The following is a 12977-nucleotide window of genomic DNA, read 5'->3' as shown; positions in this document are numbered from 1 at the left end:
CACTCCCTGCTACGCCACCGTGCCCCCCCGTGTAAATTAAACATGAAAATGTAAAAGGAACTGAGGACACAATAAAAAAAACCCCACCCTTTTCATATTCCCAACTATTGCAGATATTACGATATATTGATATTTGCAGATGATATATTGCAAACTCATCTAACACCCTGTGCCCTCTGTAAGGCCTTTGAGCTTCTATAGCCCCTGTGTCTTGTCTTCTGGTCTCTGGACTCTGCATTCACACCTGTCCAGAAAGTCTGTACAAAGGTCACGAACGGGACCAGTGGGGCGGCTCCTCTCAGCGCGCGCTGTCGGTGCGGCGCCTCTGATTGGCTGAGGGCGCGGTGAGCGGCGGGAGACACTGGAGACGCGCGCTGACTGTTGAAGGAAGAGAAGGTCTCCACTGCTCCAGGTCAGTACTGAAGCCCGTGCTGCTGCCGTTTGATGTTTAGTCTGTGGTGTTTTTCCATGTTCTCTCCTTCTCTTTAGCTCAGAAAACAGCTGCGCGCGCCATCGGCATCAGCCGTGCACGAGCACTGCGTGCATTCAGGGCACGAGAAGACTTGGTTGATTTTTATTCTTCCTACTTTTTAATAGCTAGTGAAAACTGAGTGTATTTCTATGTGCGTGTGATTTTTTTTCTCGTAAAGCAAGGGACGGTGTTTTATCGGGGGCATTGGTTTCTTTCTGCCCTGCATTGCAAGTGCATGCAGCGTGCAACGTGTCCCAGTCACACGCAGAAACATACTTGTGGCGCAGAGCTCGAGGCGTTTTTTTTTTTGAGTCGCGAGGGAGTCCAAAAAGAGAACCAACGGCGTTAGATATCACATGCAGTATTTCCTTACTTCAACTCAGTCGAACTGGTTTATAGTGGCTGTTTTCAAACTGAATACGTGGGAATAGCACGTAGGATGTTAGCTGAACTGAATGGAGGAGTGTGTGTGAGTGAGTGAGAGAGAGAGAGAGAGAGAGAGAGAGAGAGAGGGTGTGTAACCACGAGGAGACATAGCGTTCATACAGCCAGTTGTGCTGCACATTTCAATGCTTACCATCTCCTGAATAAGAGTCCAGAACATACCTCTCCAAGGGTCAGATAAAATTTGTTATGATACACTTAAAGGCAAAATACATTTCCTCTGTATTTCTAGACCAAAAAAAGGGAAAGTCGGCCAGCAGAATTCATGGTTTTAGCATATCCGTATCTCCCCGAAGCTTACTACAATGTAGCCACGCCCACTCACACTGACGTTATAAGGAGTGTTTTACATTGTTATTTATTTCCTTCAGTAGGAAAACAGTGCAGGACAGAGCCAGAGCTCGTTTAACTCTTTGTCTTAGAATAATTAGGGAAATGAATATAAAAATGAATTGAAGGACTTGTGATATTGCGATATTTTAGTATCATTATCTAATTTAGTGAAATGTAGTGTTAAAGCTTGAAGAAATGTAAATGAGTGCATCTATATCACGAGTAGTCTTTGTCTCTTAATACTTTAGCTTAATGTTGGTTAAAGATTTCTAGTTAAGTGAACAGTTGGAATTTCAAGTTTGGCGGTAGGGTGTAAGCTTTGTTTATATCTTGGCAATGCAGCATCCCATGTTTTGTGTAAACATTTACAGTAGTCACTTGTATATGGCATACTATTTGGGCCAAAACCTTTTAGGATCCTTCACCTGGACACTTAAAACACCTTACCTGTCTGCATGTAAATAAATTACTTGTGGAGATGTAAAAAATGTATGTGTATTTCTGCCATCTACACATGCAATTTATTTATATGTGGACAAGTAATATTTTTATGTACTCAGGCATATGGTTCTATATGTTTTGGCCCAGATGGTGTGCCGCAGGTTCGTCAGTAACTTGTATCGCTGGTCTGTGTGCACCAGCTGTTCTGCTTTATGCCGTAGGCTAAAATCCTGAATGCCTAGGTTAAGTTTGTTATGCATAAAAACTGAACTTACAAACGAACTCTCGGAAGAGAACGTATTTGTATATAGAGGACTAACTGTACAGTAAAGCTAATATTTATTTATTTATTTATTTTTGCCTTTCAGTTCTCTGTGACCAAAATTAACCATTTATTAGAGGAAGTAACCTGAATGAAGGTTTTAAATTTAATCCTTATACTGATGAGACAGGCTTTCCTATCTGAATCGGTGCTTGTACATAGGCTTTCTGGGATTGCTTATTACATGTCCTAGCTTGCATGGAATGAGGTCAAAGGTCACTGGTGCAGTATATGGGGTACAGTGATATGAGAGGTATATGTGGATAGAAGAAGAGAGCCCCTTAAAGAAAACCTTTCCAGTCAGTGTCTCTTTATCACTGATCAGTTCCATGAAATGGTTGTGATCAGTTTTTATTTTCATTACCTTTTCATTCAGGGTTTTCTTAGGTCACGTGATGTAGGACAATCACTGTTTTAGCAACAAACTACAGCCAGCGACCCATTATCAGAGCACAGTGTCATACAGAGGCTTCAAGATGACTGCGGCACACACGTCTTGTGTGTGTTTGTGTGTGTTCTCTGACAGTAGACACAGTTCAGGCCCTGGAACAGCTGTGCTTCTTTCAGGCCATTGTGTCCCAACAGAAGGCACATTGTAGGATCCTTATACTTCTGTATGTGTGGGTGTGTTGTACAGTGGCCAGCGTGGGCCAGCAGCCGCGCTGAATAGGGCTGTTTATCTGTAACTTGCTGCCATCTTTATCAGACACCAGCAGTAGCCAACACTGGGTGGTTTGACACCAGTGGCTTCTAGAAATGGGGAAGAAAGGCCAGCAAAGCTTTGTAGTAATACAAAACATGAAGAAGCGAACACTTTTCCTTGATAGAGGCTCATGCTGGAAGACCTAGCCATGTTGTAATAAAGCCTTGAGTGTCTTGGAAATTTGCTTTCTTTTTCAACAAGCAGCCAAAAGCTGTTTAAATGTCCCTCCCATGTTACCGTACTGTTTTGCTTTCGGTTTGAGAGAGGGCATGGTAGATGACACATATAACTAACGACTGACAGTATTTTTAGCAATCTTAATTCGGAGAGGTTTATTTATCTTGTAGGTGAGAAATGATGTGGCCTAATGTCTAAAAATGAACTCAGCAGAAAAAGGTTGTAAATCTTCAGCTTGATTATGGGATGTTTAGAGGGTTCATCTGTGTATTTTAGATCATGTGGCCTGTTTGGAGTGGGGATATGTTAAACATGTATTACCACAATATTTCAAGACCTTTTCTTTTCCAATAAACCAGTGGTGACACAAATAACAATAAAAAAGAGTATATTATTAATACCATTAAATAATATGAGCCCCGTTAAATCCCTAAATCCCAATAAACAGCACTAATTCTCTCTTTGTTGTGAAACGTGCAGCTGGTCTGTGTTTTTTATGCAATAATGATATGCACAATTCCGACAGAAAAGAGCTGTACTGGTGTGATCTGTCATGTAGTCATATAAAATTGTGTTTGCTGTAATTCATCTTGCTATAGAAGTAGACACGAGGAAACTGGAAAATGAATAAACCTCAGACAGATCAATAGGAAAATGCTCACCTGTCTTTAATGGACTTATTACAATATGGCTCATTTAACCTGCTGTATCAGTAAACTGGTTGAGTTGTATCAAGTGAGTGAGGAGGCCATGTTACTGAAGTCTTTGTAGTAGTGGGGAACTCTGGAATGTGTTCTCTAAACATTCCTTCTAAATGAATGGGTGTAGGTTCCCAAGAGCAACAGTTAAGGACACACTTCTGCCCAGAGGACGACTTATGCGTGAACTTGAAGTCAGAGACACCATTATATATCTGCATTATTAGTGTATATTTTGTGTAAAAATCCCCTGGCTTGGAACTCGCTCACTCACTCGCTCGCTCACTCACATAGTTGTATTTAGCAATTGCTTCACAAGGGTTTGCTGTTCAGTGCTTCACATCGCAAACCTTACAGCGCTTTTCTGAAAGTTTTTAGACATTAGGCTACATAGAGGAGCTGTATTTCACAAAGAAGGGATTCTTTCCTACATTCCACCACAAGTTACATAGTGCAATTTCTGCAGGCCTGAGCCCAGAGTCGCAGTTCACAACAAGCCAGTGGGAGTGTTGAATATGTTTTTATCCATTAGATGTATTAGATATATTCTGTCCATTAGATGTATAAACATTGAGCAGAGAGAAAGTTTTGAATGCATTTTTTTGATGTCTTTTGAATGTGGAAGTCCCCTTTCAAGAATACAAGAAATACACATTTGAAGGCTGTTGGAAAAATGGCTTGATTTATTTGGAATCAAAGCAAAACAATGTCTTTTTATGGACTAATTTATGTGAGAACAGACTGGCCTAATAATAAACATCTTTGGACGTCTCCGGTCCCTCCCTGCTCACTGTATTGCTGCAAAACCGAAAAAGCAGGATTGATTTGTCTGGACAGATCTACATTACTGACATCAGGTGTTCCGATAAGACCACAGTTACGTTTGAGGTCTAAATAATGTACTGTATGTATCTGTGTGACACTCTGCTGCGCTACGTGTCTGAAGCAGCTGGAGTGTTTCTCCACGTCATCGTGTTTTCCATGCAGCGTGCCACTAGTTTTAAATAGCAGACCCAGTCTCAGCGTTGGGGGTGGGGTTATGGAGGCCGGAGGTCTGAAGGGAGGTAGCTTTGCCTGCTTGGCTGACCCCCATCGGGTGATCTGCTCTTGGGGTCTATCATTGGTCTGTCTTCCCTGACAGGCCAAGTTTAGAGGGCCTGGGCTTGCTCAGGTTACCTTTGCCCTGGAAAAGCCCGAGGAGCATGTGATGGAGTTTGTGCCCACTTGAGCAGCTGTTCTCTCTGACCCCTTCACTAGTGTAACTCAGAGAGGAAGTCAACACGATGATACAATCACTGCTCCTTTAATCCAATCACAGACAAGGTAATCAATAGATTCACAAATTCAAACTTTTGCCTGTGCTGGAAAGGCCGAAACAGTTTTGCAATTTTATTTGTGTGCTCCAGTGCAACTTAGCGATTTCAAAATTACTCTTGAAACTGAAATTATCTTTCTAATGAATCAGATAACAGGCTGGCAGTTGCATGATGATAAGGCATGTTTAAATTTCTTCTTCTACTTTCCTTAACAGTTAGATTTAGAGCCTGCCAGGCGCAGTTATAGAAAAATGATTTTTTTAACTTTTCTTTCATTCATTTGTTCAGAATTTACTGTGTAGTTTGGCTTGCGATGTTTGCACCTATAATTAACTTGTACAGATTTTTTTTCTTGCCTGTATTCTTTAAACATTGCATTAATTTACACAGCGTTTATGTTGTATTACATTGTATAAGTAATGTTGGACAAGAATATTCATCTATTCATTCATAATTGGTTTTAAATTTTGAGATTGAGATATTGGTTTCATTCATTCATTTATTCGTTCATTTCATTCTAAATGTAGGTCGTTGAGTCAGGGTTCCTGAGAAAAGCTATGACGACTCAAAGTTAAGGCCCATAACACACATTTGATTTTTAATTTTCTGAAAACAGAGCCACACACGGAGGGACGAAACACAGCCTCTCCAGGGCTAACATCTAAAAACACTACCCACTTCTCGTTTTTCCACGCTTTTTCAGGCATGAAGGTCTTTTTATGAATGAAACTAAAACACCTTAACACTTCTTCTCTGTAAAAAAGTGAACTATGTAGGACAAAGAGTGACAACACTGCATTTTTTTTCAGCTTTGTACCTTGAGATAGACTACCTCTCCGAGGCTCTGGTTAAAGGGATATCGGCGATTCTGGGCAACATTGTTCTGTGGTTTGTTTACTTTCAGAAGCTCTGAGTCTTTTAAAGTAGAACGGTATGTTTGAGGGTTGGATGACTGGATGTAAGTTTTTATTCACTCATTCATTCATTTATAACTTGAGTTGTTTAGTTTTATAGCACTTTAGGTAATGCAGTTTTTGGAAACATTCCACTTTAAGTGATTATAAACAGCAAAATATAAGTCTATAGTTCCCACCTATGGAGCAGAAATAGACCAATATCCTCAAACCGGTTTGTGCTTTTCAGCTTTTGGAGATCTCGCCACTGTCTAAAAAAACTTCAGATGCCTCTGCCATGAGCAGAGAGAGAGAAAGCCTAGCATACCAGACCGAGACAGTTTGTTCTTTAGCTATTTATTGACACTTGGGTTTTATAAACACAATAAAGCGGTTTCGAGCGTGAAAACCTAGCAAAAGGTGAGGAAACCTCCCCAGAATTTTATAAAATCATGTATTGCCTTTAACACAGACATACACTTTGCCCTTGAAGAAACACTACCTAATATTCTTATTCTTAAAATTACAGCTTTGCAGAAACATCACTCTGTAACTTTTGAACGGAGGATAGGAAACCACCTTTCCTTCCTCTCTTCTTCCTAAGCCCTAAAAGTGGTCTTAGTCCCGGTCACTACCACAGTAAAATAATCAGAATCAGCACGTTTCTTTATAATTGACAGCTTTAATGACATTGTCTACAATAATTGAATTATGTAGTGATATGGAACAATTTTATTAATAATCTGTCAGAATATTTCCAGATTTGTGCAGATTTGTTTTTCACAGGAGCCTTTTCGAACAAAGTGACATTGGATCTATGGGCGACTCTGTTTACTCTTAGCCAATAAAAAGAGTGGACCATTTCTGTTGGGTGGTGCTTACCTGAACTATACTAACCAGCATCGCCATTTACTTTATTACCATCGCACTAATAAAATCTTGTCAGAAGGATGTTTTGTAAGTGAACTGTGTTTTAATTAATGCCTCTGAAGTCTTTTTTCTTCTGAACTCTCCTGTCAGGGACTGGCTGATAGGGCACATTTCAGAAAGACTGGCCAATAAGGAGTAAGGAGGGGCCAGGCTGTGCTTGACCTTCGGATTGGCCAGGTCCTTTGTGGTTGCACATAAACCCAGCCTGCTTTGTTATTGGCTGATACTTATTTGTACCTGTCCCTGCTGGACTTGTCCTACCCAGGAATTCCATATTTCACACACTGCACAGAGCAGTTCGCATAGCACCTGTATTTGGACTTTCCTTGACTCAGGTGAACAATATTTACTGTTTGTGTGTGTGTGTGTGTGTGTGTGTGTGTGTGATTGTGTAGGACGGAAAGCGTGTTCAAGTGTGTGAGAGGCTATAATCATTTCACAGATGTGTGTTTCTGTTTTGCCAGCAGTGTGTGGGTCAGTCTTTGTATTTATCTCAAACTGTGAGAGCTAGAGTGGGATCCCAACTCAGAGTCATGAGATACACTGGATGTTGACTGTGAATAAGGATTAACAGGGTTTTCCGCTGTTCTGACATTAGATTGTGGGGAGGGTTTTTTCACTTGTGACAAAGAAAGATGTAAGTAACACGTATAGATGTGAATTCTAAAGATAAAGGTTTCTAACTAAAAGATTTCTAAGTAAAGCCTGTAGATTTGCACTGAAGAGATGTTAGATTTCTTTGTAGTTTTGCTCTAAAGAGATGTAACATTTATATATTTGCATGAATGAGACTTAAAGGAAATTCTATACACTCCTGTTTAAAGGATCTATTTAGATCTATAGGTTTGTCCTTCAGGAATCTGTAGAAGGTCAGGGTATGTATACTGTCATTAAAAAGATGTAAATAACGTCTAGTTTTGCACTAAAGAAATTATTTTAAAGAAATCATTTTTCACATTGCTTTGAAGATGTAAGCTAAGTAACGTTTAGAGTTTTCCCCTTTAGAGAGCTGTAGTTTAATTTGAGATGTTTGAGAGGGAGAGGGAAAGTAGTAGTAGATCAGAAGTGATCTTTTGTGTTTAGTGCATTATTTCCAGAGTTTTCTGTGCTGAATGTTGTTGTAGTTTTCTCTCTAATTATAAACCATGCTCACCAGGGCTGGCTGACACTGGCAGGCCATAATAATGGAAGTAGGTGAAAGGTGAAAGGGGCAGTGTGTCCTGAAGGGGTTATGCTGAACCTGATAAACATGCTCTCTCCCTGGTGACTCCAAGGTCTTGTGGATTTGTGAAACTTTGTGGTCATGGAGACTCTTCCTAAATCTCATGTACACACACAGCTTAGTTAGTTTCACTCTGTTTATTTTCCATTCTGTGGTTATAAGTACAAACCCTGTACCGGAGTGGAAGCACTGTTGACTTCTTCTCGCTCTAGTATTTGGTACTACTTGCTTATCTCTGGCCTTATCAGTAGTTTGTGAATCCTGTCCAGACAAATGACACAAGCCGAATGTCACTCCTGCTTGTTGGCCTGATCTCTGAGTAAATAGTTGGTGCTGTTTAATTTTGTGAGGAGATATGGCTTGTTTGTACTCCACACTGTTTAGACCAACTAAGCCTAGTTCTAGACTCTAATTAATTAATTTTTTATTGGAGAATCTCTATTGGTAAATAAATCCAGTCCAACAGCAGGCTTACATTATTGGTGGTAAATACGGTGATGAAGTTTAGATGTTGCTGATTTCCAATACTACCCAAGGAGAATATTTTATTTGTAATTTTTACACAGGCTCTAATGCTGGGAAGGTTTTACACTTGTCATAACATTGCTGTGAGTATTTGATGGCATTCAACAATGAGTAGGTTAGGTACTTAAGTTTAATGATATTTATAACTCTCTAGCTGACACTTGGCATTGAGTATGGTGACCTTGAGTTCGTTTGTAGCTGCAGTGGAACTTCCTACTTAGTTTGTCTATGGAGAATACTCAAGCAGGGAATGCACAAGTGAACACGTGTTTACAGTGAAGACAACGTAAAGTACCTTCATTCACTAGTTATAAGGCGTGTCTATAAACTGAAATTGACTTTGCCTGACTGAATAATTCTAGAGTTGGACATTTATGACCCTGAACATTAGTGAGATCTTAGTGACTCCCCCCAAGCAATTCACCACACTGCTTTGAAGGTCTGTCCTGAGGTGTGGGAATCTTAAGTTTCATGTCTAATGGTCAAAGGTAAAGAAAAAAATACCATCTCATACAAACTGCATATATGACAAGTTCAGATAAGAAAACTGATAACTCAATCAGCAGTGTGCCCTTTGTTCACTGAACTTTGAGATACAAATATCACTTCTTTCGCGTCATGAAGAAGCAGACCACTGTAGCCAAGCTTTTTCCAGATTGCATGTCCAAGAAGCTAGCTATGGTAATGCATGTCATTAAAGTAGTACTGCTTTGTGTACGAGAGAGGCCTGAGCATTTTGGGATTGAGTATTTTGTTTCTTACAATGCCCTGTTCAGTATAATTAAACCTGGGAGCTACAACAACCTCGAGCTGTTAGCAATTTGATCCTCCTTTAAACAGCTTACAGAGCATTTCTGTCATTGTGAAAACTGATGCTGTTGTTTTTATTCAGAGTGTTTTATTATTATTCATTCAAAATTCGTTTTGTCTCTCATAGAAACCTAGCAACAAAGCAGATGAAGATAATTAGGTCAGAACCAACATGAGCAGTTTGTCAGATATCTTGCAGATGTGTGCAGTGGGCACTTTCTAAACTTCCAAAGGAGTAAGAGAAACAGGAAAACAGAAGCACAAGAAGATTTTCACACATGTTGAACTACACTTCCTTCTAGATGTTTTAAGAAGAAATAACTAGGTGAAAAATCAGATTTGCACAAGGCTAGTGTTTAGACTAATGCTATGCATCTGGGCTAACAGGGAATTTCATTAGCAGTAACACATAACTCCAAGTGTATGTTCACAATACCACAGTTTGGAGAGAAAAAAAGAGAAAAAGTAAACCAAGAAGTTGTTCGTTTTTAAATGTGTTTTAGTATTACCACTCTTCCGCCAAAAAAGTAGTTATAATGTTTAAAATATTCATCTTGATTAAAAGAGCAGGGCAATATGACCAAAAATGTTATCACGATAAGTTTTTCTATGTTGATCGATCTTGATATTTATCGTAATATTAACAATTTATTAAAGGACATCCTTCTAAAAATGTAGACTGAATACACCAAATGTTCATTATTATACTATATATATATATTATGCACTTTCCTCAGATTCACAAGTAAAGGTTTTACTGGAACAATAACATTTTCTTTAAGTTGTTTAGATTAAGAAGAGTTTGAATTAATACATTTATGAATAAGTTAACACTCCCAAGTGCTGAACTGTAAACATATTGCACTTAACCCATTAGAAGGCTTAGAACAGTGTCCTGTAACAGTGGGAAAGCGAGAATGTTTTCTCTGTTTTCACTGTTCTAAGCCTTCTAATGTTTTCAGTTTTGCACGTTCATTCATTGATTGCCTTTATCTGCTTTTCCAGTTCAGGGTCGCAATTAAAAATTAAAAACAGTGCTCTTGCAAATGGGAAAACATTTCCCGGGAGGAAAATAAATTTTGAGTGAAGAAAAACCCACCGGATTCTCTGTGCATGTGAGGGAACGTCTCTGATATAAATATCTGATATATATAAAGTAGGGATGCACAGATTTGGAATTTTTTGGGCCGATACGATAACTGACAATTAGCACCTTGGAGCAGCCGATACTGATAATAACCGATATTTTTATCTTTTTGTAATTAAAGCAAATTCACATGGGATTACAGCAAAACTAATTATTGTTGTCATATGACAAGCCTTTTCTTCAGTATTTGTACATTTCTGTACTTTTTAATTTTATCCTTTATGTTTATTAGGTGTATTTCATTTATGTTTTTATCAAAGATTTACTGCTGGTTCCACATGAATGGTTTCTAGAGGGGCACTAATTAGTGTAGCACAAGGTTTGTTTTGAAGAGTGAATAACGCGGCTCTGAGTGAGCGAGGGAGGGAGTGTGTTTGAGCAAATGTCTTTTAATAATTTATCATCGTGTTTCAGAATTAAATTCAGACGCTGAATGACTCTATATCTATTTTCTTGTGTTTTATATTAAAAAGGGCTCCTGCACTGTGGTGGTTGAGAGTATCTTTCTGTTGTTTAACTTGCTGTGCACTGAGCGTCCCTCATATTTAAATTAGTTTTCACCACAGAGAAATTTAATCAAACTGTTCTCTGCAGAATCTGTGAAAAAACATCCACGTGGAAGACAGGCGTCAGTGCATATACACAAGCATGAAAAAGGCGCCAAGTTATCAGTTGTTATATCGGCTAAAATTCCAATATCGTACCCGTAGCAATAACTAAAAACATCCACGTCGGCAAAAATATCAGCCGCAGATATATTGGGCATCAGTAATATAAGGGCAAGTCTATGATTTGTATCATTTTCGGTCTGTGTTTACTTTCATGAAATGATGAGGAAACATCTGAATTTTATAAAATTTGATTACAATAATGGACATTGTTTCTGAAGTAAGTTCAGTGCACTGAAATTTTCGAACAAGATGGCAGACGTTCTGAGGCTTCTTTTAGTGAATTTCATGCTTATTTCAGTGGGTGGCATGATGACACAACTTGTAGTGTGGCTGTCCCACTGCCCCTGAATCCTGGGGTGGTGGGTCTGATCTCCACATCAGTTCGCTGTCTGTGAGGAGTTTGTTTTGCTCTCTCCATGTCTGCATGGGTTTCCTCTGGGTGCTCTGGACTCACCATGATCTTGAACTGGATGAGCAGTAACAGACAGATGACTGAATTGTAATTGTACAAAGGATAAGATGTAAAATATCCTATGACAATCCATTACAGCTTCGCATAGGGCCCAGCTCACTCTTATACCAGCAAACACATAATATCTGTTATCACCTATCTTTAAACATTTAAATCCTAGGCCTAATCACTAAGGTTGCTGTGACCGTTTATGATCTGATCAACAATCGACTACACTTAACAACCAAGGTTCCTCATTTGGCCCAGCCTTTGGGGGTCATCAGGTGGGCACCTCCCCTTGTCAGTGTTTCAATGAATTAAGGCCATGACACACCCAGAAGGCTCAACAGTGACGTCTGGAATCCCAGACCTACACCCCACCCCTCCCTGGTGACTAAGGCCGTATTAAACCCCACTGTCCCCATTAATGTGGCACCAGTTCCATGTGGACTATATGCACTACATTAACTGTAAATCCACATAGGCCTCCCTGGTGATTAAGGCTGTCCCTAGCCTCGCTGGCATTGTTAATTAATTTCTGGTTAAGTTAATAACTCATACACAATAAGTTCAGAGAAAATTAAATACTAAGTTAAAATACATAAAACTGATTACTTATTCATCCTGAATAGTACTGAGTAACAAAAATGCATATATTTGAGTCAAGCATTAATAAAAGTAGTCTTAAATGTAATTAAATGTGTATGCATACTTCTGACATGGGTTTATGAACTTAAATATATTAAGGCAACTGAGTGCCTACATTTCTGTTCTGCTAACATATTTGGGTTAACAGTGGGAGCATGAATCCTCAGCAGAAAGCCTAAATTTTAGCTGTTCTTTCATGATAGTTCCCACTGGAAAGCATGTTTAATACCAGGATTGGACTCTCATGTGGACTACCTTCTTTAGAATCTAATCAAATGGGCTTTATTACTATGTCATCCTGGCCTAGTGAGCATTTGAGTCATTTAGGTTGTGTAGTCAGAAACAAATGTGCTTAATAATCAACGTTGGGTAAACTAAATGCCTAGCTGATTGCATGTTTTTTGACACTTACTAACTACAAAACGCTATCTGAATTATCTGAACGCTAGTTTGTTAGATTATTATATTCAGAATCACTATAGTCCTTAATCCTGGACCTTGTGGCTCTCTTCACAGATCCATTAGCGGACAGAAATGCAGGCTCATGAGCTGTGGAAGCAGCTGCGTCTGCCTGAGCTGGAAGATGTCCGGCAGTATTTCCGTGGTCTGTCCACTCAGACACTGGTGGGTATTGGGGCCTTCGCAGCGCTCACCACCTACGTTTACGCCACAAGGCCCAAAGCCCTTAAACCTATCTGTGACCTAAGCGTGCAGTCTGTGGAGATCCCGGTGAGTCAAGGCCTTTTTGGAATGAATAATCCGGAATGAGACGTA

At 39.4% G+C, this 12977-nt stretch overlaps 1 protein-coding gene across 2 annotated transcripts in view; it reads left to right on the top strand.

Annotated features, from left to right (window-relative positions):
* The first annotated feature begins 337 nt into the window (after nt 1–337).
* The window catches only part of acsl1b (acyl-CoA synthetase long chain family member 1b), a 23765-nt gene continuing 11125 nt past the window's right edge, over nt 338–12977 (top strand). Inside the window, exons 1-2 of one of the 2 annotated variants that reach the window (XM_066667013.1) lie at nt 338–412; nt 12720–12932. In XM_066667013.1, coding sequence (XP_066523110.1) covers nt 12738–12932 — 195 coding nt within the window. In that variant the 5' untranslated portion in view covers nt 338–412; nt 12720–12737. Of the gene's footprint in view, nt 413–6985; nt 7065–12719; nt 12933–12977 lie in introns of those variants that run through there. The other variant, XM_066667014.1, reaches the window with a different exon arrangement.

The sequence above is a fragment of the Hoplias malabaricus genome, chromosome 4 (assembly GCF_029633855.1).
Source record: "Hoplias malabaricus isolate fHopMal1 chromosome 4, fHopMal1.hap1, whole genome shotgun sequence".
Lineage (NCBI taxonomy): Eukaryota > Metazoa > Chordata > Actinopteri > Characiformes > Erythrinidae > Hoplias > Hoplias malabaricus.
This window is presented reverse-complemented; position numbering and strand designations above follow the sequence as displayed.